Source organism: Patagioenas fasciata, chromosome 6 (assembly GCF_037038585.1).
Source record: "Patagioenas fasciata isolate bPatFas1 chromosome 6, bPatFas1.hap1, whole genome shotgun sequence".
Lineage (NCBI taxonomy): Eukaryota > Metazoa > Chordata > Aves > Columbiformes > Columbidae > Patagioenas > Patagioenas fasciata.
In genome coordinates, this window is record NC_092525.1 from 14,180,509 (window position 1) to 14,204,946 (window position 24,438).

Here is a 24,438-nt window from a genome sequence, read left to right on the forward strand (position 1 = left end):
CAAGGTGGCACTGGAGACCTGAAGCTTTTGACTTACTCAGGACTCAAACGCGTCTCTGGGAGTCACTGACTTCAGCTGCTAAAAACCAGTTTTGCAATTTACTGCCGGTCTGAGTGTCCGGATGCACAGTCAGCTGTAATGTTTCCTTCTGGCCATCAGGCTGCTTATTTACTGCTAATGAAAACACTGGGCTGTAGGTGGAACTTGCTACCAAAGGAACAGTAAAAATAGTCCCTCCTCTGTTTAGTGCAGCATTTATCACGCTGTAATAGCTGTTAATCTGATGCAAAAAGCTGTAGCATGGCAGAACTGCCAAAGAGCTTGGATACTGTGGTCTCGGGGTAGTTTTTGTGCTGTCAGGTATGAGGGACAGTTTATCAAGTGGAAGTGTCTGCCCCCTGAGCGAACATCTAGATCTACAGGAGCCTTCACATGACTCCTGTAGAACCTTCAGGACCCCCCCAATCCATACTGCTGACCAAGGGTTAAGTGGGATCTGAACTGCTCTGAAGTCTTGCTGGAGACAGAAGTGTCTAAGGGGGGAGGATTTGGTGGAAATTATTTGCATTTCACCTGTGAAAAAAAATGAAGATGAAACACTTCTTGAATCAAATGTAATTCTCAAAGATAAGTTGTAATTAAAGAAGAGTGTGTTCTGACTTGAACAGAAAGAGCTCATAAAAGGAAATCTGGTTCCTTGAAGCTTTCATTTGGGAGGGAGGTTAAGTGAGGTAGAAAGACATCTCTGGGACAGATCTCTCAGGGTCTTGGCTGCTTAAAAATTAACCGAATTCCTTTTCACTCCACAGTGACTTGCATAAGCTGAAGTCTCCAACCCAGGAAAACGTAGATGGATATTTTAGGGGCAAGACCTTACTGCTGGTTCAGCAGGCATCCACCCAGAGCATGACTTACTCAGATAAGGACGAAAGGGAAAGCATCTTGCCCAATGGACGTAGCATCTCTCTCATGGACCTCCAAGATCCCCACACGCCTCACAGTGACCATGCTTCCATGATGCACGATGTGCCTTTGCGCTTGGCTGGCAGCCAGCTCTCTATCACGCAAGTGGCAAACATCAAACAGCTGTGGGAAACTCAGAGCACACCCCAAAGTGCTCCCCAGGTGAGAAGGCCTCTGCACCCTGTTTTGAACCAACAGGGCAGCCTCCAGCCCCTGTCATTCCAGAACCCAGTTTACCATCTCAACAACCCAACCCCGCCGATGCCGAAGGCCTCCGTGGACTCCAGCTTGGAGAACCTGAGCACTGCCAGCTCCCGGAGCCGAAGCAACAGCGAAGACTTCAAACTGAGCGGGCCCAGCAACAGCAGCATGGAGGATTTCACCAAACGCAGCACGCAGAGCGAGGACTTCTCCCGACGCCACACGGTCCCTGACAAGCACGTCCCCATCGCGCTGCCCCGCCAGAACAGCAGCAGCCAAGCGCAGATCCGCAAAATGGACCAGGGTGGGCTGGGCGCCAGGGCCAAAGCGCCGCAGTCGCTGCCGCACAGCGCGTCCCTGCGGAGCACGGGCAGCATGTCGGGAGTGTCGGGGGCCGTGGTGACCGAACCCCTGCAGAACGGGAGCCGGTCCCGGCAGCAATCCTCGTCCTCCAGAGAGAGCCCTGTCCCAAAGGTGAGGGCGATCCAGAGGCAACAAACGCAGCAGGTAAGGAAAGCCTTTCTCCCAGAGCTTTCTGCCTTCATGTTTGGCTGATTGCTGCACTGACCTTCCAAGCTCTTTGACCTTTGAGTTGCATCAAGAGCACTTATGCAAGTGGCCAGTAGCAAACATAAGGAATTGTTTTGTTTGTTACCCTTACAAGCTCACCAAGCCTAGCTTACCTATGATTTTTGAATGCTTTTCTACTGATTTTTTAAAAATGCTTTTCCTAAGGTAGCAGCAAGCCTGCTGAAAGAAAGCGAGCTTGAAAATTTCCCCAAGTGGAAAAAAAAAAAACAGAAGCAGCTTTGCTCCAAATCTGGCCACCTGAGAATGTATTGCCCTGTGGTGCTAATTTAAAAGCATAGCTACCTTGAAAACAGAGAAAAAAAAAACAAAGATAAAATGTCATAGGATAAACTGCTGCCAAAATAATAAGTACAGTTGTCCTAAGTGTGGAGAAATCTATATTTCACCATGATGCAACTGTCTATTGCTGGTCCCCAAATAAATAGTGCTTTTCCATTAATCAGCCCGAACTATGAATAATGCAAACACTTTCTGGAAAGGAACGCTTATATGTACCCACTCTAATGCACTTTATCAGTTGTTCTTAGGCAACTCTAAATCAAGAATTTGCTGTCAAAAAGCCAACATTCCTTTACCTTAAAAAAAGGTCCTGTTGTGATTTGCTGTGTATGAGAATACTTTCCTAAATTAGTTAAATGTTAAAGAGATAAGTATTTAAATGTGTGGCACTACAGCAAAGGTAGAAAATGTGTCAGTCTGCAGGTCAGAGGGAAGCTGGTGGCTTTTAGAAATGTCATTTAGTGCATGCAGACTGATCAGCTTGGCAGGGTGAAGCTCTTGAAGGCAACACCTGAGCTATTCCTTGGGGTTCAGTGTTTTCTTCTCTGGTCGCTGAGAGGGTAAACACGGTCATGTTTGATTTACCTTACCTAGTGTAGAAGGAAATTTTTTAAGCTCCTGCTTTCCACAAGACCTTCTGGAAAGGATTCTGCTCTGCACACAGGGACGAGCGAGGACTTGCCCTCCGGAATATCGCAGCCCCTGGTGTTGAGGCTGCCCCAGGCTGGTGGTGATGCTACACCTGCAAGGAGCAGGAGGTTATGGTCCTCCTGGTGGCAGAAGCACTGGTGAAGACATGGTCATGGCACGGGAAGGCTTTTGGCTTGTCAGGTAAAGCTGGCAGGAGAATTTAGTTGCCAGCGTGAGGTCCTGCTCTGCCAAGGGTTTTACTGGTGTCCCTGTTGGTGCCAAACGTGCCAAACTCCTGAATGTTACAGATGAAAGGAGGAAAATCTGGATGATGCCTGGGAACCCAGGAGCCATCAGGGCTTCAAAACTACTTTGATACCTCAGGTTCATTAAAATACAAGGAGATCAGAAACACTGAATCACAAACCAAAGCTTAATATGCCAAGTTAGTAACAACAAAAAAAGTAATTGCGTGTTATTTGAAGTTCATATGTCTGTGTCTGCCTTTGGAGTGTCTGTTTTACATTTGGGCATAGGGATGTTGATAGGTAAAGCATATTGAATACAGGAGGTAGGACACTTTTGGGTCAGTAACAAGACTAAATTTGAAGCATAAACTCTTTGCAGTTCTCAGGCATCCTCATCTGCTCTTCTCATCTGGAATTGCTGATTACTCAACTGCCCCCATGTAAATCACTTACTTTTGCTTGTTGAGCATCCAAGTGCCTGTGTTACACTTCTCTCCAGTTACATTTTACATTCAATATCAGAGATGCCAGTGGCTATGACTGGCTCCAGGGCAGTCTCCTTCCCTCCTCTTGTAGGTGATGTGCATCTACTTATTTTTCCACTCTACTTTCCATACTAATTGTTTCCACTGGGTTCATTAGAGTACTTGCTTCTACTTTATTCAGAGAAATGAGTTTGTTCTTTATGCCAAATCGAGGGACCGGAATTTTTTTGTGGCAAATTCCATTGCATCCTTTTAATCACATATTGTGCTGTGGAATTCTGTTCTTATTTAATAAAAAAAAAGAAAAAAGAGGAGAAAAGTTGGGTATGTTCTTTCTAGGCGTGCTTTGTGGGCGTTATAATTATTAGATTCTCTCCTCTAAAGTCCCATTTGTTTCTGAATATAGAGCTAGGCCCTTTGTTTGCTGCGAGAGGTCAGTTTTTGCCTTCCATTTCCATTTAGTAAGTAGGTGGGAACAGAAATGTCAGTGTGTTCTTCTGGAAGAGAAGCAAAGAAGGGAATTAATACACATTCCTAGCAGGCTTTTTCTTTTTTCCCCTTTGTGAGAGTGTAACTCATAACCCGTTAGCATGCGAAGTGCTCACCATCCGCTTGGTCTTTCTAGGCTTTCTGAGTTTGGCTGCTGAAAATATCCTGCCCTGCAGTTTGCAAGGCTGTTTGGCAAGGTTTGCTGGTGATCAGCAGCCTGTTACAAGGCTGGTGATGTACTTTATAGCCACCTTCTTCGTAGTCCTCCAGAATGCCAGTGAACTACTTGTTCCAAATTCCTCCAGCAATTCTTAGAGCCATAAGTATTTACCTGTGAGAAGAGCCTGTTGGTGGCAGAGCCACACACAGTTCATAGTCTCCCTTGCAATGGCCTCATAGCGAATACCATTAGAAAGAAAAGAAATCTAACTAAAGAGCTTTGCCAGGCTGTCACGCAACACTTGAAAGGGACTGTTAGATTTTCTGCTGTGAAGATTTCCTTCCTGCCTAAATCCAGGGATTTTTGCCTAATTCCTACTCCTTTCCTCAGCCTTTATACCCATCCTTGCTGAGGTGTTTTCCAGTGCTGGAGTCCTCACCACTGCTCAGGATAGCACGTATGCAGCACTTACCTCGTGAACAAGACTCATGTAAAGAAGCTGTTATTCCCCCAAAAACAGCTCTGTGCTGAAATTAAGACTTCAAAATCCCCCAGCCACGGAGCACATTTCGCTTTGGTGCAATTCTGAAGCAAGGCAGTGAGCTGAAGAGCTGCTTGAGCACAAAAAGAAGCTGCAGTTGGGATGGGGGGAGGTTGATCTTTTGCATTTCTCAGAAAGTTAAGACAGTGTTGCTCTTTCAGGGGTAATTATGCTAATTCCTGTGCTTATAAACTTGCCTTTGTCCATGAAAATTGCTTGGAATTTGTAGCAAGCCGTGTTTTCCCCAGTGGGGCAGAGGGTTTCTTGTTTCTTTTCTTGGCTTCCTTTTCAGCTTCCCTTAAAGAGAGGATAGCCTCTGATGAGGTTTTTCACTCCTAGTAAACACTGCTGACCCTGGATTCCTCTCACAGCCTCGTCTGGGTGTATCTGCTACTACAGGCCATTTAAATCTGATAGGCACGTCACTGATAATGTTACATCTCTTTGAAGTACCGCTGTGCCATCTCCTATCCAAGCCAGGCAGCCCCATCCTCCATTGCAAAGTCTGTCTGTGGCCTGGCTGAGAAAGCTGCTCCACCTTCAGCTCCTCAGCGCTCCAAATAAACCGATTTCTCTTACCTGAACAGGCTGCTAGTGAAGCTTTGTCGCTCTGTTTTCTTTGTGAGAGAAATCACAGGTTGAGAAAGCCTCACTGAAAATCTGGCAAAGGGGAAAGGGGGGATGCGAACAGGATTTGGAAAGAAGAACTTTCCCAGAGAGAAGTTTGCTTAGAGAGGAAATAAAATTTCCCAAGTATGTTGCTTTTAGAGGGACTCAAGTAAGTGCTGTGGGTCCAAAGCCAAGGGAGGATAAAGGATCTCTGCAAGAGGTTTGGGGGATTCTTTGAAACTGGCAGTTTCATGGTCATTTTTCTCCTCCAAATAAAGTGGATTTTAGAGCGGATTTGGACGTAGTTTCTCTGACAAATGCTTACAGGTGTCTCTGCTCTAGGTTCAGTCGCCTGTGGACTCTGCCACAATGTCACCAGTGGAAAGGACAGCTGCCTGGGTTCTCAATAATGGACAATATGAAGAAGTAGAGGAGGACGCCGAGCAGAATCCAGATGAAGTCAAGCATGCTGAGAAGGTAGATTTTATTCTGTGTGCAGCCGCCTCAAGTCCTGTCCACCCTACAGCTGAGCTCAGAATGGCTTTCAGGTGCTGTGTGACAGAGTCAAACACGGGTTGTATTGGCATAATGTCCTGCTGTACGTGCTGTCACACAGATCGGTAGGATCCTGTGCTGTAGATTAACCCACGTGCAGGCTGTAGCATGTGAAATGGGTGCAAACTCACACAGCTGAGGGTTTGTACATGATAGGCACTTGGCACTTGTATCGTGAGTCACTGCCTCAGTGTATTACATCCTGCTCAAGTCATTATTTTTTATGACAACACTATAGCTGCAGCATAATGCCATTATTCTATGCTTGCAAATTGATCATTAAACTTCATTTTAAAAAAAAGAAAGATTGTTAACCTGATTGAGTATAGCTTAGGATGTGCTAAGTGATTGTGTAAGATAGGTAAATGCAATTCAGTCTTCATTAGTAGTTGCACTCAGATTTTTGTCTTGGGCTTTACATGAGTCAAATGCCTCTTGTCTAGGTGGTACAGTGTTTCTGGGCTACACAGAAATGTCCATGATATTTTTTAAGCATATTTATTTTCAGGTGTAGATACCGTTTATCCAAATACATTTACATCTATATGTTGCTACAGTGATGAGGTTTACTAAGATGTTTGGTATTTTGAGAGGTCAAGGAGCAGGTAGGAGGAGGATGTTTGATGGACAAGAAGCAGGAACAAAGGAGTTATTAGGAAAAGTGAATGAACCCAAACCAAAGCAGAACATGTTGAGATTCATTGCGCCATTGCAGCAGTGATTATCCAGAGGGACAGTAAGTAGAACAACAAAACCTCAGCCAAGTAATCTTACAGGTGCTGCTCTGTAGTGAATTATTTACTCTGTCTTCACACGTGGTTTCATGCCTTGATTAGGTCCTGAAGAATGAGTTATTTAGGTCGCATTCTGATTTGTTTTGTAAGTTGGGTCACCCCAGAACATTTTTGCTGTTAAGTGCTATCAGCAGCTTTTGGCTGGAAACTCCTTGAGTCTGGAGTAACTGGGGATGTTACTGGTCAGGGCTGAGGAGCCACGTCAGAGCCCTATGAGTCCTAAAACTGTGCTACAGAATGAAATCCTGCAGTGTGGGAATACCTTAGTGCTCAATGGGAGCCCACATGCTCCTCGTATGTGGTTGTCCACAGTTGTTTGCTTGTCATTTTCTTCTATCAATTTATTTTTCATGAAAAAAAAAACCAACATCCTTCTCTGAACAGCAGCAGAAGATTGTAGTGATCTGATCTCTTTCTTTTTCCGTTGCATCTGATTCTTTCCCTCCTTCCTTTCGCCTGCAGTATGAGCAGGAGATAGCGAAGCTGAAGGAACGCCTGAAGGTGTCAAGTCGCCGGCTGGAGGAGTACGAGCAGCGGCTCCTGGTGCAAGAGCAGCAAATGCAGAAGCTGCTGCTGGAGTACAAGTCCAGGCTGGAAGACAGTGAGGAGCGACTGCGCAGGCAACAGGAGGAGAAGGACAGCCAGATGAAAAGCATCATTAGCAGGTAAGGCTTTGGAAGGTTTGGGACTGTGTAGGACAAGCAGCTCCCCTGCATCATCTGTTTGAAACTAAAGAAGGTAGTTGCATGGGCTTCTTGACATATCTGGACCGATACCATCCTGCCTTAGAGATGAAGAAATGGAGCTGCAGGTGCGGAAACTTGCCTCAGATTGCCAGAAGAGTGAAGGAAAGGACTGAGGAATTTTTAACCCTGGTCTCTGTTGTACTTATAACAAGTCTTTTTGATTTGTTTGGAATCCATACTCAAGGCAGTAGCTGTTCAGAGCAGTTGCGTTTTTTGCAAGGTCCGTTTTGAGAATAACATGGTTAGGCAATTGGGAGTGTCAGATGGATAGATAAGCTTTTCTCAGTATAGCAGAATTCCTCTCTTGCAGAGCCAGGAGAATCAGAGAAATGAAACCAACAGACCAGAATAACTGAAACACTCTGGAATAGAATTAAACTGTCCTGATTTGTACCTCTCTTTGCTCATCAGGCTTATGGCAGTTGAAGAGGAGTTGAAGAAGGATCATGCAGAGATGCAAGCTGTCATCGATGCAAAGCAGAAAATTATTGATGCACAGGTAAGGAGCTCAGGATCTCGAAGAACCAAGTGTTCTGTGCATAGAACCCATTATTTCCCCCTGCCCTCCTGCCCCAGTGTTTGCCTCCCGAGCCAGTACTGGCCCATGGTGTTGCATATGTAACTTAATGCCTTTTAGGAGAGAATTGTCTGACACTAGGCTTTGAGAAAGCCTGACAACAAATCACAGGACTGACTGCTTCTCCAAAACCTTTTCTACTTTGTGAGATCCCAAGGGAGGAAAAGGAATAGTGGTGCCTTGTGTAGACATCATTCCGAGTGTGGGCCTGGGAACTCTGGAAAAGCTGTGCTTCATACCAGCGTAGTTTAATTGCCATGTGCATGCATCTCAGCTATGCAAGCTAAAAGCATGGCTTTGAACGTTCGAGTCAAGAAAAGAGAATGCTTGCAATGAAGCATTGCCCTGTATAATGTCATGTGTGGCATTTCACCCCATCTGACTGTCCCCGTCAGTGCTGGAGAAATGCCCACTCTGCTACAAACCTGCAGTGCTTTGCCTCACTCAACACCAGTTGGGTGTGGAAAGTGGGACCCGGTGGTGGGCGATGCATGTGGGTGTTTTGTGTGGGATCATTTCAGCTTTTCTTCTGTGTCTGTGCTGATCCCAGAGAGCAAAGCTTGAACAACAGAACCCGAGACTGGTTTGATATCTGCCTGCCATGTTACATGTGTGATATTTCCATGTGGAGGACATCTTTCCTGCTTCTGGGCTTTTCAGTAGTTCCAACTGTCAACTTGCCTTAATAGATTATCTTCAAATGACCTGTTTCAGGAATAACCCAGGTTATTTCAGAACGTTGTTTCCCTACACACGGAGCAGCAGGACAGGGCAGGAAAGCCTCAGCTGAACATCATTAAAGGTGGTTCTGGTGTATTAGAACATAGGCATAAGCAAGCACAGAAGCGCATACCCTGGCCAGTTTTTTTCATGTTGAATGGCCAGTAACAATAGAAATGTTTGAGCTCACATGGAACTCAAGGGAAAACATAAAGCAGAAAAAAAAAGCTGTGTTTTTAAAAGCCTGGTAACACTAGGAGTATATTTATAGATTTCTTTTTGATAATTTGATAAGTTCTGGGATTTTTTCTGCTGCCTCTGCCCATTTTCCCACAGTTGTTCAAAAAAGTTGTTCATGAAAGCTGGATTTTTGGATCCCTGCCATGTAATCTGAATAAATCACTTGTGCACTATACCATGGTACTTCTGTTACCTAGCCTTGCAGAATAAAAAGAAAATCCTACTGGAGTTACATCCAGTATAGTTTTTCACTATGATGCTCTACATGGAGACACCAGTGTAGTCACCCTTTCTAGATGCAACTCAAGATTAAATGCTTTCCGTGAAGACTTCCACTCAAAATGCCAAGTGGGAGAGTGCAATGCTGGAGAATGAACAGAAATGTAGTCAGTCAGTGGATTTGATTTTCCTGGTGATGGGGAAACAGTACAGCAACCTCCAATCTGATCAAGGAGTAGGGCAGGTGGAAGCTGGAGTAGAAGTTGAACGTGTTGGGCCATTTTTGGGGATGGGCACCATCAGAGCATCTTGCTGTGACACACAGGTGGAACGGCAGCTCATCCAAACAGCAGCCTGGTTTTTGGAGGGGGTGAAACCTTTTTCATCTGCCTCAAGAAGGTGAAGGGGGCACTGAGCAAACTCATTAAAAGTGATTTTTTTTGGAGGGGAGGATTTGGGAGATTGTGACTGAATGTAAGAAACTTGCCCTTCCCTTTGTCACCTGTCTGTGCCACCTCTCAGCCCAGGTGTGAGGTTATGGCCCAGCGAGGCAGGACTGGACCAGTCTGACCCCTTGGTGTCACCAGCTGGCAGAGGGGACAGCTGCTGGCTCATGGAGGCCTCAGACTCTCAGGGCTGGTTCTTGATTGCGCTTGATCAAATTATGCATCACTTATCACCTGCAGTGGAAATGGTTGAAAAAACAATAGCAAAACAGTAGCATTAATGATTCTGGTTTTTTAATCTGACAATTCTTTTCTTCTGAAGTGCTGGTAGCTGCTTGGGTAAGCAAGGTCATCAGCAAACCTTAACTGCTCCAGCGTCAGCCAGCTCGTGGGGGCAGCTTAGTTGTCATTTCTTGGGTACCTGAGCAGAAGAAGAAACCAATGAAAGATCCAGGACAGACATACCCAAGTGTTTGCTGGGTTCTGTGGCAAATCCCTCTGAATTCAGCTTGGAAGATTTTTCTCAGTCTGTCGTTCATTTGGCAAAGGGATATAGCAGTGGCTAGGAAAGAAAAGGGTCTTTTTGAAGTGAGATTTATGGACTGGAGTTGAAACCTTGCTTATCACACCTGTTTGAAGAGGTAAATGGCTGTCAGGAAACAGCAGTAACCTGGGCTTAGCTACATGACCATGAGATGCTTTTCAGGATTTGCTCTTTTAAACTGTGGTCAGGTGCAGCACCCCAGCCTGCACCGGTGCCCCGGGACAGCCTTGCTCTCAGGGTACCTGCTGTTCAACCTGGCTCCAGGCCTCCCGGCCCGAGCAGGGGCTGGAGCTGGATAAACCCTCTCCCAGGAGCAGCGGAGCTGCAAAGAGTTCTGGCCCAGTTGCTACCGCAAGTGACATCTCCGCTGTGTTAAATTACAGGTCATAAATGGGGATGAGATAATTCAAACAGGCAAGTAAACCCGATCAGTTCTCTAGCTGAGCAGTACCCAGTCCTGGCCCAGTGCGCTGACCTCCTACCCATTCCAGCTCCCCCCGCTCCCTGTGCCCGATTCACCTGTGTTAGAGGCATGTTTGTTAGACTGCGTTTTCCTTTGAGTGAGAACATGCCTCTACTCACCAAGCTCATGCTTTTAAGATTGATTTTCCAGGTTTAGATTTCCAGCTGTTTTGCAAACTGGCATAGTGAGCACTCCCCAGCGCCAGAAAATAACCCGCTTTTCATTTTTAACTCTTTGGAAAGCAATTTTAAATTATATATTCCAAATGAAATTTAGTCCAAGAAGGAGGAGCTTTAATGTGCTGAAGAACACATTTCTGCTAAGGCAATTGTGTTTTGCAAAATGTATTTCAGCAGGGGCGGAAAGGCTGAAGCCTTTAACTCCTTCATTGTCCGTTCTCGCTTACGTTGGCTGGATCGGGGCAGGTGCTGGGGCAGGCTGTAGCCTGCTTTGCTGATTTCTCGTGCCTCCTCATCCAGTTGCTCTGCTACACAGAGCTTGGTCTCTTCAGGGCCGTCGTACAAGCAGGATTTAAATTCTGCTTTGTTTTTTTGCACCCTAATGCCCCTGTGGAAAAGCCCACTGAGAAAAGCAAACATGGCTTGGTTACAGATGTACTGCACAGCTGATGTGCTGGGATCAGCATCTCAAGGGGCTGTTGTAGCACTGAGGTCTCCTGAGCCCTATGTCTGAACTATCCCTTAATGTTTGTGCCTTCTGTGCATCATTTTTCCTTCCATTTTGTTCCTCAACGGGCTGGACTGGGAAGAGTTCCTGCATGCAGCTTTTTTCATTCAAGTAAATTAGACATTTTTTTCCTTCTCAAAGAAAAAAAGCCAATCAGCTGGTAGCATGGAGAGCGTATTTACCTGTTGCCATCTCTGTTGCTGCTTTGTGTGGCTGCATTTTTTATTTTTTTGAGGGAAGACAAAAATTGCCATTTCCAGTTGCGCCAGCAACTCTTTGGCTTGACCCTGCAGTGCTGTGTCCCACTGCAGGTAATCTAGCCGGTAGCAGGCTGGGTTTCTGTTGATGGGGTTTTTAGTTTTTATAAATTGGGTACACATCCTTTAGCGTTCTGCTGAAAGTGAAGGCTTCTGTGCCAGCAGGATTGAAATGGGGCTGTGGGACCCCTGGATTTGGCGGCGCCTGGGAGCCCCTCTGAGCTGGAATGGGTCTAGGAGCAGTGTGTCCAGTGTTTGTTCTTTGTGTTCTGTCCATGGCATCTCCCCCTCTTCCCCTTCACCTCAAATAACCCCTTAGTTGTAGCTTCTGGCTGCTTCTTCTCTATGTTGCTGTTGCACCCTCACTCCTGCTGGTGACTGCAGGCTGCCATTATCTGCTTTGTTTTAATTTATTTATTTCAAGCATACCATGAGTTTATTCCAAGCACACTCCATCCAAAATACAGAGACAATGACCGTTAGATACCACTTGCACTTTTCTCTGCCAGATGAAATCTCCACCACTTTTATTTTCTGCTGCCTGTTTCTGTTTTTCTAATATATTTTTTAAAGAATAATAATAAATTGGCTATTGTTATTATTAACACCCTTCCCGCTCCCCCCTGCCCAGACCCCCCTGTGGCAAAATAACTGCATTTCCATCTGCCTCAGTGGGAGGCTGCCTGGATAAAGCCACCGTGACTAGATCTGTTCAGCAACGTGCCTTTGACTCACTGTCACTTCCCATCACACAAAAAGGCCGGGAGGGCCAGACCGGCATGTGACGAACCCGTGGCACGCAGGGGCCGCGTCACCCCGACAAAACAGAAAGAGGCAGACACCCCATCTTACCAGAGAGCATTAGCCCAGCTGCCTCTGCCTAGAAACCACCCGAAGATGCTGTCGCAGCCCTGGAAGCTCCCCAAAAAGCAGGCTTGTGGGGCTAAGGCGTCACATTCGCGGAAGAGCTCTGACTTTGTGGGGTGTCTGTTGCAGGAGAAGCGGATCGTGTCGCTGGACTCTGCCAACACGCGGCTGATGAGCGCGCTGACGCAGGTGAAGGAGCGCTACAGCATGCAAGTCCGCAATGGCATCTCCCCCACCAACCCCACCAAGCTTTCCATCACGGAGAACGGGGAATTCAAAAACAGCAGCTGCTAACCGGGCGGATGCTGCCGGCCGGCTCCCCAGGAGAAGGGCAAGAGGGAGCAGACTCGAGAAACCTTTCAAAATAGCCCCCCCTGCCCCTTACAGGTTTACATAATGCTGCTAATAAAATGGAAAAGAGAACGAAGAACTCAGAAAGGTGGGCTTTAATTCCCCACTCAAGGCCAGGAGAACCGGGCTCCCGGGAACAAGTCCTTCCATATCACTGTGTAAATAGAGAGAGCTCTTGGGTCATGTACAGAAAATGCCAATGTAATATACCAAAAGGAAGTGAATACTGTAGATTTTTTTAATTATTGCTATTTTTATTATTGTTATTATTTTTTTTTCTCTTGTTGAAAGCACTGCAGTCCTTGGAGGAGGAAGAGGGGAGTGTGAGTGCATGTGTGTTGTGGGTGAGAGAGAGATGAGCAGTTAGACAGCAGCTGCATATATCGGGCTGACTGATACAAGTACACGAGTGGAGTGAAATCGTAGTGAAATGAATTCTGTAAGAAAACTCATCTGCTGGTTTTATTCCCCTCTAGCTGTTCTTTAACTGAATGCAAACTCGGTAGCAAACATTTTAGCAAGAAAATTGGCTCTTGCTGGATCCTGGTACCTGCTTTTGGTGCGGCTCCGGCAAAAAATGGTCAGTCTTTTTGAACAAGGGAAAGACTTGGAGCAACCAGCTTGTTTCCTTGTGTTTGTGCACAGTCAGGCTTTCCAGCAAACAGACAGAAGGAATCTGCAGTTTTTCAAGGTAGGATTCTTTCTTTTTTACCCCAGTTCTAATGCAGTTTTATATTTTCTGTTTTGAGAATTTACAGACCTGTAAATACTTCTTTTTAAAGAAATTTCTATCCGATGCCCACTTTACGCACCCTGAATTCGTGCTCTGCTCTCCATCAGGAGCAGCCAGGTGAACGCTCTGAGGAAAGGGCGACCCGCAGCAAAGCAGAACTCTGTATGCAACCTCTCCTTTTTCCTAGAGGATTTCTGTATTTTTATCTCTCGTCCCATTTCACTGTTTCAGCCACTAGCATAGCCAGTCAATTCCAATGAAAGATGCTTCCTGCACCTTTGTGTTTAAAATCTTATGTTTCCACAGAAATTTGCCTTTCTTTGGATACTTTAAAGGTGTTCTAGTTTTTTTTTTAAGTTCTGTTCACAACAGATTTTTCTTAAGGAGCTTTGAGTAAGCTTTCATCTCCAGTGACTTTCCATTGCATTTCATAGTCGCATACTTACAGACTGTATGTGAATGCGTATATAATTACAAAGTGACCTTCTTGTGGAAGATAATGACATTTGCAAACTGTAAGATATTCTCAATAAATGACACAGTATTGTCAATTCTCATGGTTTCATCAAATGCCACAATATGTAGTCTGAGGGTTTTTTAAATCCCTACATTCCAGACTCAAGTAATGATGCGTGAAGCTTCACTGTCACTTTTTGGTATACATTTCTAGCTGCCAAACTCTCAAAAGTAAATAAAATTATCGCAACGGCCGTTGAAATTTTGAATTACAGAAATGTACTAGTGACACTGATTGTGATTAACCGTTCAAACATCTTGTAGGAATTCGAAATTGGAAAAGTTGACTTAAAAATGAGACAAAGCCTCGAGAAGGTGCCTCTGTGTGGGATGTGTTCAGGATGCAACTCAGAAGGAGTTACTGAGGTGGCTGTGGGGGTATGAGGCTGAAATGGTGTCACCCCTGGTATGGTCAGATTTGATAATGCTTTCTGGCCTTAGTTTCTGAATCCCTAAAATTATATCACATTAAAAATGTAGGCATTTCTAAGCCAATTTCTCGACCTGCTGAAAGCGGCCTGTGTTGCCTGGAACATGAGGGACTGGCAATACTGAGGACCCAAATTCAGTGTCTGTTGTCATGTTTGTTTGCTTGTTGGAAATGAATTGATCTCATCTCTGTGGGCAAACGCAGCCTGTGACCGAGTGCATTATGTTAACTGTTCTGCCTGATTATTGTGTTGTGATGCTTCAGTTAAACGTCAACACACAAGTCGTGTCAGGTTACTAACTATGCATAAATACAGAGGCCACATCTGCACTGTAAGGCATGTTAATAAATGCAGATGAATCTCCGTTGGCTGTGAATTCACACCTAGAGGAGAGTTGTCTGCAGCAAGCTGGGATCTGTATTTAATGCTTAGCTCTTTCAGATCAAAGCTGCTCTGGCTGCTGGAAGGTGACTGGGTACCAGGGGCAGAGCAGCATCATCCCTGCCTTGTTCTTGGTGTCTTGTTGCCAAGCGAGCGCTGCCTGACGCTCTCGGCGCTGTGCTCTGCGTTTGCTCACTAGTGATGTCTTTTCCATACTTTCCAAAGCGTCTTCCAGCTCTGGGTCATTGCTGACCTCCGATGTTTTCTTCCTCGAACCGTGCCTTTAAGTTCCTTCTCTTTTCCTTCTTCCTCCATGCATCACAGCCACAGGCAGTCTATTGAGTTTGTATTAATCCGTCTTGTGAGTAGTGCTCTCTTTTACAAGAAACCTTTGCAACCCCTTTTTTGCTGAGTTGTTTTTGTGTGATCCGCATCTCTCCTTTGCTACATACTGTAATTACACAGCCACATCGTGGGAAATGTGTTCCCAAAAGTAGCATTTTCAGACAGGCATGTGCCTTGCTCACTTACTACCCAGTGCAAATAGGTGTTCTGTGACTGAGCCGTGAGAGCAAGCGGTGGTAGGAATACATTGACTAGAACAAGGCAGATGCAGATACATCATTCCGGTAGCGTTTGTCTAGCATTAGTTTGGGAAATGCATTTCACTGGAGCTCCCCAGCTTTCTGGTTATCTATCAAAGATCTCTGACTGAGCTGTTTGGTTTGGTGAGGAAGACTCCGAGGTGTCCACTTTGGTTTCTGCAGAGAAATGCAGTAAGAGCAACATTTCAGCTCTGATTTTTAGAGGGGAAGTAATACCTGCCCCAAGGTGGATAAATTTTGGTGAGGTCTAATAGTGTACCTTCTACCCGTGTATTTCTTAAGCTTGTAGTAGGAAAAGTTGCTATTTGAAAAGAACCTGACCCATCGGTATTGTCCTCACAGCTTGTTGCTGGGCTGGTTGTTCCTGTATTTCAGTTTCCACCCTAAAGTGCAAACTGAACTCCTCTGACTGCAGCGGAGGAGCAGCCTGGAGACCCCAAAGGGGCTGAAGGTTGCGGACTCACAACGCTGCGAGACTAAAATGGATTGATTAGCTGTGGAACAAAACGTCACGCTCCGCAGTTCTGCAGGCAGCTGTCTCTCCTGGTTTGTTACCAAGCAGCTTTCTAGAGAAATGTTAAGCCGCTTCAAGCTGACAATATGTGAAAATGCCAGCTTCCATTTTGTCCAGTTTGATAAAATTCAAGTGGCACTAAACCACGTGGCAGCCAAAAGGTCTGTCTGCTTTGGCAGAAGAGCCCTAACTGGGCCTGATCGCTTTTGGTTTAAGACTAGTAGCCGGTGGGTTTCTGCAGCAACGAGAGAAGTAAATAGTGCGAAATCTGATGATGAGCATTATAGAAATGGGCAGCTATGCCTAAAAGCACAGGTTCATACAGCTACACGTTTTGCAGCATTCCTTTCCAGTGGAATAACTCTAAGCAGGGGGTCCAGGGGAGCCCAGAAAGGGATGTGTATGTTATCTAGAGAATGTGGGGTGTATCCAGTAATAAATTCTGTACCTGTCTAATAAATCATTCAAGAAATGGGGTTTATTTTATGTTCTTGCAATTGTTTTGGGTTGGCTCAGGCTTTTTTTTTTTTTCCACATGATATATTAATTTCATGTTTTAATGCTTGCTTAAACCCACCTGCTTTTAACTTCGCCTGAAAACTCAATGATTGAAGCCCGTCAGTTTTCCAGCAGTGCCCGTAGGATGTGTCAGCAATACTGACCTGCCAAGGTCACCCTGTATGTATGAATTTCATTTGTGTTCTGCAAAACTTTGTGTCATTCCTGGAGAACAATTCCTGTCCAAGGTGAACCATTAACTGTATTTACATCAGTGATGAGTGTGGTCAGCCACAGGTATCCAGCTGGGTCTGACAGAGCAAAAAGGGTGACATTTAGGCTGATGCTTTTAGGTATTTCCTTCTCCACAGTAAGGTAACTCCCAGGAGAGCGAGCGTGTTATTACAGATCATGCCTGCCAGGAATCCTACCTGTAAAAAATAGATGTTCTGTCTCAAGGGCCTTAATAAGAGTGTTACTACACGGAACTGTTTTACAATGATAGCTCTAAGTAATTTATTTTTTATTTCAACAAAGTACACCTTAAAAAGTAATAAACTTGTTTTTCAAGCCGTATTTTTATGCTAGTAGCACTGGAGTGTTTGGTCTCTGAGATCCATTTCTGCATTTCATTGCCTGGGTTTGTTCTAAAGAAGATTTATTTTTGTTCTGTGAATAATTTTTGAAGGTTCTTGTAATATGTACAGATATAGATACATTTGAGGTCTTTTATTGATATTCCTACAAAGAATACAAATAAACTTTAACTTTAAACAGTTTGGACTCGATAAACCTGTGCTGATTTAAAAATTCTGCTCTTTCTGCTCTCAGGTTGTACTCTGTGCTTTGTGTAACTTCAGAGGGTGGAGGGAAGCTCAGGCAGGGTAAGTTCGTATTTGGGGACCGAGTGGCTCCCGTTTGTCACCTGGAGCCATCTGGACAAACCAAGGGGTCTGTGGTGGAGCAGAGCAGTGGAATTAATTCCATCCTCCTGTTCCCGTGGCAGAGTGTCCAGCCCGTATCCAGCTCTGCCTCCCTGTGCCGGGGCTGGGAGATCTCTAGTGTTGTGGAGTGAGAGAGCGACGAGCTGTGGAGACGTGAAGAATTGCTCTCTACTGCTTCTCAGCGTGGGGTCTTTTTGGATAATAACATCTTAAGTCATCAAAAGCGTCAAAAAAAGTCATCAAAAAATACATTGTCTGTATTAATGTGTTTGTTCCTCTCATGCCAGACCAATGAAAATCAGCCCAGTGTTCTCATTCAGTCAATGTGTAGTTTACAGGTTCTCATGCACCAAGCCCAAAGCTCAAAGCTGTGTTGCTTGAGGATTATTTCTTTACAGGTTCCCATAAAACAATGGATTCTAAGCACATTTTTCACATGTATATGAAATCTTGCATACAATGAGTGGGAAAACCTTTCATATTGAACTTACTGGATATAAGTTCTATACTCAAGGAGAGGTTTTGCTAAAAGTCTTTTTATTTTCATTTCACATGGTATTTTTTTTCCATAGCTTTGAAGCCTGCAAAATACCCCCAGCACACTCTTAGCTGTTACCGCGTGCCTCCACCCTGGCCCTGCGCTTTGTTCTGTTCGAGTCCCCTGCATGTTCTGCCTTGTTCTTGCTTGGGCTGGAAGTTTTCCATGCCAGGAGTTGCCTTCCTGCACGTCTGTACAGAACCCAAAGCAGTGGGTGCCTGGTGCTTCTGGGCACGAGGGCAGCACAAACAGCATCTCTGGAGGAGGTGGATCTGTACGTTCCCACGCCCGGGTCCTGCCCGGCACAGCCGCCCGCTCCTCCGTGGCAATGCCGGGTGCTGCCCACGTGTGAACAGGCAAGGCAGGTGAGAGGTGCGATGGCATCTAGTAGGCAAAGCCATCTCGTTCGTGTTTGCTGTCGTGGTTTTGGGAAGGGGAGATGGTAGGGGGGGAATCTAAAAGGGAGAGGGATGGTTGGGGGGAAGAAGGAGGCAGCTGGAGGGTGTGCTGAGGGAAGCAGGGGAAGGAAATGGGCGTTGCACAAGTGCCAGTTAGGGCGGCACTGGGATAACGCAAATAGAACTGGGCTTTTCTGTGACTGCCCCAAAGCACCTGGTGGTTCGGTGTTCTGTGCTGCTGAGGAGGCTGAATCCCATGTCACTTTGGACGTGCTCCTTACTTCTGCTGTGTAAAACTCCTGTATGTGAATGTGCAAATTCTTCCCTCCTCCACGTGTCCTCCCACCCAAAGGATGCACTTGTAACACCTTTAATGATTTCCCCTGTGCAGGAATGTGCGCTGCTGCTTAAACCCATTAGTAGGTGGAATAGCAATTTGCTTATGCTGAGATATGAGTCTCATGAGCAGAGAGTCCTTGCTCTTACTGGAACCCATCTCACATTGCTGTCCTTCACCTTTCTCCTGGTCCTGCAGATTAAATATCCCCATGTCTCCAGAAGATGTATTAGATTCCTGCTTTCTGCTGTGAGAGGTAGATCAAGTATCTTGGTCGTAGGCATGAAACCTGGCTACCTGTCGGTTCTTCTTGCAGCGAGTATGAACACCTCGTCCTTACTCAGCTCCATGGGGACGTGTAATCCTGCTGATGTGACTGAAAACGTGAGTTCTGTGGACCTGAACCCACTTTTCAGTAGTCTCGCTTGGCCCAGCTCAGCAGGAAAGCAGCCTTGGCTGAAATAGAAATAATTAATGCTGCAGATTTCGGGGTAGCTGCCAGGCACGGGGCACTCAGGGTAGATGTTCCCTGCACCTTCCAGGTTCTTCTAGCTTTCATACTGTAGTATGACCCTAAGGGTGGTCGTGGTGCTATTGGGGAGAGGAAAAATATGAGGGACAAATACTCGATGTCAGCACCAGGAGTGAAGGATGATACAGTGACGATAGAAAATAATGCAGAATTAAACATGATCTGCAAAGAGACAATGACATCTCTCCCCTTTTTCTCTGCTGTCCAGGCTTCTCTCTGCAGCAGGATACAGATGTTGAGAGCAGTTCGTATTTTGCTTGGCATGGAGGAAATCCTGCAGGCAGTGAAGGAAGGAAGAACTACAGCTAAGTTGCAGGCTGTGCTTACTCACCTCTATCCTTTGTTGCTTCTCTCCCTCCACTTAGCTCACGTAAGTCAGACAACATGCAGGTGCAATGAATTCAGTTTGTGAATTATTGCTGTAAGAGTGGCTGTTCCATTGATGGGAGCTCCATGTTGCCTCCCAGAGTTAACCAGTGTTTTATGTTCTCCTAGTTTACAGAGTCATGTCATAGATAAAATCCATTTTCAGAATTACAGGCTCTGTAGATTTACAAGCAAATATGAATACTAATGAACGTAATCAAACAAATGCAGAGGACCACACAGCATGTGAGGTCTGGCAGGGACAGTCCTCCCTGGCAGTACGTGCAAGGCCAGCATTTAACTTGTTAATCACTAGAAGACTCACAGATGTGGCCGTCTGTGCAGGAATGATGGCTTTGCATTTACAGGAGCAAAGGAAACGGTTGGGAAGGAGGCTGAGCACAGTAAAGCTGTGGTAGATACCTGCCAGAGAGATGGTTGCCTTGCAACAGCCTCTGCAAGTCCTCTGCAACTCCTGCATGCAGGCTCCGCATCAGTGCTGCTGCTCTTAGACCCCTTCTTTTTGTTGGCTGAGGTAGAACCAAGGGTTCGTCTCTTCAGGAGATAAACAGAAGAGGAGGTTGAACAAGACCCCATATACTAGAGCACAATGTGGATAATGGGGTGGCAAGGGCTCGTTAAGGGTTAAGACACTTCTCTGAGCCCCAGGCAAGATGGAGAACAACTATTCCCCACCCTGGAAGCAGCAGCTGCAGAAGCAGTTTCCATCCGGAGGAGCTGGTTTTGCCTCCATGAAAGGGCTGTGTAAAACTAACAGGGCTGGGCGCTTGGGTGAGCTGCTTCTCATCTGGGACCTGGCATTTGGGAAGGAGGGAAGAGAAATTTGCTGGCTGCTGTTCCCTATTCCTTCTTAGAGGGCACTCTGGCACCACTGTGCTGCTCTGGCAGGTAGCCTGGCTGTGACACCCGGTGCTGTGACACCCGGTGCTGTGACACCCGGTGCGCATTCAGCAGCTGACTTCTGTGCAGAAAACTGTTTTGCAGAGCCAGCATTGTCTCTGTGAGGAGGAATTGTCCTTGCTGGGGACTCTAACTAGGAATGTACAGTAAAAACCTACTTTGTAAAGGCCTTGCAAAGGTGCTGGGTGGATTTCAGTTCTCATCACACTCAGAATTAATTTCAGCCTCCAGATTAGCTGAAATGCTTGGGAGCATACACCCGCTTTAGATATGGGCTTTACCCTTAAGCTCGTACCTAGAATGTGTGTCCCTTTTCTTCGTTACCACTTAGTCTGTGTTTCACTGTTCAAAGCTTTGCTCTCCAGTGGTATCTCAGCGTGTGCTCCTTCCTTCAGCACTTTCAAAGGACTCTTCAGAACTCAGGACTTCCCTGGTGGGAACACAATGAAAGAGGACTGGCTTCCCTTTCCCTGTTAGTACCAGAAGCCACTGCAAACTTTTATAGCATTGGATGTTTTTTAGGATCAGGAATCACTGAAGAACTCAGACCTGACCAAGATTCTCATAACCGGGATTAAGTGGAGCGCTGCCTCTCAGATTTTTCTCCATTTTTGGGAAACCATGAATGGCAGCCCTGGCTGCACCAGGATCTGTGCTCTGCTGGGGTGCGTTTAGAAAGTCATTGCTGCAGCACCCAGTAAGGCTGAAAAAGCTGATAAAATACACAGCATCTCCTCTGGGGCTGGCTGAATGGCAGAGAGATTGCTACTCCTTCAGTAACAGTTTTTTTGTTTTGTTGTGTGGAATTCTTTCTTTCTTGAAAGAAACACATTCCCTGCAGGCAGATTCCAGATTGTGGCTTTGGCAAAATTGGGAGCTTAAAAAGGAAAGTCCGTCTGCCCCAACTGCTGACTTGACAACTGCGACTCTGGAAGACGCTGTGTGCCTAAACGGGAAAGATGGGCCGACCTGGGAGGCAGCGCGTTCAGTCCCTCTCGCAGTTCGTGATTGCGTGCGCAGGAATGCTCTGTTCAGCCACGGCTGACGTGTTTTTATGAGACATCTGCCAATGCGTCGGTGGTCTAACAGCTGCTAGGAAATTTTCCTGGAGGGCTAGACGGGGTTTTGTGCCATCACGACTGTCCTCTAGAGAGTCAGCGTAATATCCCAGGCGTTAATGCTGCCACCTGTGTGCAAAGTATTTCCTGTTCTGGTTAGGGACGGAAGCTGAGCGGTAGCTGGAATGCCTGTTTTGCTGCTAAAGATGTATCAACAAGAGCAGTCTGTGAAGAGCAAGCACCAGCTCTCTTAGAGATCAGAAATCCAGGGTGAAAGGAGCCATTTATAGTTATAGTGTCAATGGTGGCTTTTCAAGTGCCATTCAAAACTACTGAAATAATCTCAGTAGCCACTATGTGGCAGGACACCTAAAAGGAGCTGGGTGGCCGTCCCAGACCTGCCTTACCCAGGTGTTTGTGTCATGTCACCCAGCATCAGTGGCTGTCACACCTGCTCTCTGCCTGCGCAGTCAGCGAGAGGAGCGGCTGCTTATGGCCGCAGCAAGAGCTGCAGTCACAGAGGTGTGGAGAAGAGGAGTGAAGAGGCAAGAGCAGTTTGTGGCTGCCTAGAACAGAAACGAGCTGACAGCAACATGTATGCCCCATCCTCTGGGGACCCGCACGCTGCCTGCAGCTGAGGGTGTCTGCTGGCCCCAGGCAGCAGCTCTGCTTCACAAAGAGAAAAGGTCAGAAATGAGGCTGTTCCCATAGGACCACTGAGATTTGCGCTGCCAAGGAGCTTGGATAGTCCCCGCTTCAAAAGTACTCGGGCATCTGATTTCAGATGGATTTAAGTATCCTGAAGATCTGCGTATTTGGCTGGTTTAAGTCTCACTGTTCTGGAGACTCAGGCTTGGCTGGATGTTTCCTTGATGATTTTGCCCCGTGCAGCTTTCCTGCATTCCCGCCTCACTCTGCAGTTTGCCCAGGCGCAGGACTATGCAGGTTTAGATTTATTCTCTCTAACTGGGACAAGCCTATGGTATACGTGTCATGCTCATGCTTCCCAACCACACATGCCCTTCCAGGCTGGGGAAATAAATGCCAACCTCGCCTCTTCCTGATCCTAAACAATAAAAGCAGCTTTTGCTCTGGTTACGTTCATTACATTATTTGGCATAAAGGTAAAAGGGCTTATTGTCCCACAGCCTTCAGGGCATCAGCAAATTGATACTTCAGGTGCTGATCCCACAAACACAAAGCAGGTTGCAATTAAATAGTCTGAAAATTCATATTGACAATGGAGTTTTTACACCTTCCAGTTGGCTTTGGTCAAAGACAGAATGTACGTCATCATAAAGAGCTGATTCTGGTGGACTGGTCAGAATGGCAGCCCAGGGGTCTTCCATCAGCTGATTATGAACCAGTGATGTGGAGTCTGCTTAATTGTCAACTGGCCCCAGCACGGTTTGTGGCAAGCTGGCTGACTTCCCCATGGGAAAGGCCAGCACAGCAGCTGGATGGAAAAGATTTGACCAGCTGTGAGTCTTGGAGTTATTAGTTCAGCCTAACTGTAGTTCTTCCTTGTGAGCGTTAGCATTTTTATTGTCGAGATTCTGCACGTAACTTGCAAGGTTTTTTTTGTCTTTATCTATTGAATAGACGTGTAAGTGGCTGGCTGAGCACATACCACACGGGTGCCAGGCTGTATGGGCTCTCTTTGCTCATTTCTCCAGGTCCCTACTGCATTTTTTGGCTTGTCAGGGCCACAGCTATCGGATGGGCCTCTGCTAAAGTGAGTCTGGAATGAATTTGATAAATGAATCCTACCGCACGCATGACACAAACACGCTCATTGCTACAAGTGTTTCTTTAACTGCTGCTCCCTTATCAGCATGAAAAACAAGTGTGCTGAGTATCTTGGGCAAATACACTTGTGCAGGTGCTGGGAGAGCTGCGAATGTTATCAGCAGACTGGTTTGGGGATAACATTTGCAATTCACTATGCTGTCAGTAAAATGCTCATCTTTTCCAAAAGCCTTAGGTCATCCCTGTTAACTCACTCTCCCGCTCTCTGAGACCACATCAAGGTCCATCACTGTGACAAAGTCCACGTAGACTTCCCACTGCCCTTTAATTTATGTCCTACTGAAGTACCAGGATTGTAAAGGAAGAGGACAAAGCAGATGTTGACTGGCTAAATAACAAATCTGTCCTTACCACCCGCAGACTGGTCTGAAATATTTATCTCAGAAGTGATACTTATTAGGAAAAAATACCTAATGATGAATAGCTGTGTAATAATGCACTGATGTTGTAAATATACGGCTTAAACTGGGGAATGCACACACAGCAATAGTAATAGGCTTTCCTCGTGTTTGCGGATGAGTTGGACAAACCATGCTGAGAACTAAGGAGCATTTCAATCTTTGCTCTTACAGGGAGCAAACAGCCCATAGCAGCAGGAGTTTGTGTGGAGAGGTCCCTGGAGCAGGACCTGTGGTGCAGGATTGCTCCTGGGCTGTCAGACAATGAACAGGTAACGCTGTGCCTCCCAGCCACTCTGAACTCGGGAAAGATTTTCAAGAATTGAGAGGTAGAAGAGGGGATCATATTTGTGTCTGTCCCTTCCACACACTCTCTTTCTGAAGGTTCTTCACTGTGTAACCTGCTTTTCCTATGAACAATTTTCAACCCAGCAGACAAGTTGAGATCGAACATTGAGACTATGAGTAAAGAACCACATGTTTATGTGAACGAGGGGCAGTGAGTTCTGTCGTTCAGAAGCTGAGGGTTTTCCCCATAATGGATACACAGTAGATCTGGCTACCTGAGCTTTGGACAAATATTGGATAACACATGGGGAGCTGTTACTTAAAATGAAGATCAAAAGATTACTACCGGACTGAAAGGTGAGTAAGAATCTGCCTGAAAAGCAGGGTAGTAAACTGTGCTGAAACATGACCTGCAGTTTCAAGATCTTGTTTAGCATTTATTTTTACCTCAGCATGAACAGCACAAATGTGCTAACAAGACTGCAAATTTGGGAGCCGTCTTCAAACAC

General features: G+C 46.0%; 1 protein-coding gene across 13 annotated transcripts in view; it reads left to right on the forward strand.

Annotated features, from left to right (window-relative positions):
• The window catches only part of RASAL2 (RAS protein activator like 2), a 180,405-nt gene extending 163,286 nt beyond the window's left edge, over positions 1–17,119 (forward strand). For 9 of the 13 annotated variants that reach the window (XM_071809971.1, XM_071809972.1, XM_071809973.1 and 6 more), the window contains 6 exons: positions 810–1,671; positions 5,539–5,673; positions 7,008–7,210; positions 7,703–7,790; positions 10,421–10,451; positions 12,441–17,119. In XM_071809971.1, the coding sequence (XP_071666072.1) occupies positions 810–1,671; positions 5,539–5,673; positions 7,008–7,210; positions 7,703–7,790; positions 10,421–10,451; positions 12,441–12,679 (1,558 nt within the window). In that variant the 3' untranslated portion in view covers positions 12,680–17,119. The other 4 variants (XM_065842749.2, XM_065842751.2, XM_071809969.1 and 1 more) reach the window with 2 other exon arrangements.
• Positions 17,120–24,438: the final 7,319 nt, after the last annotated feature.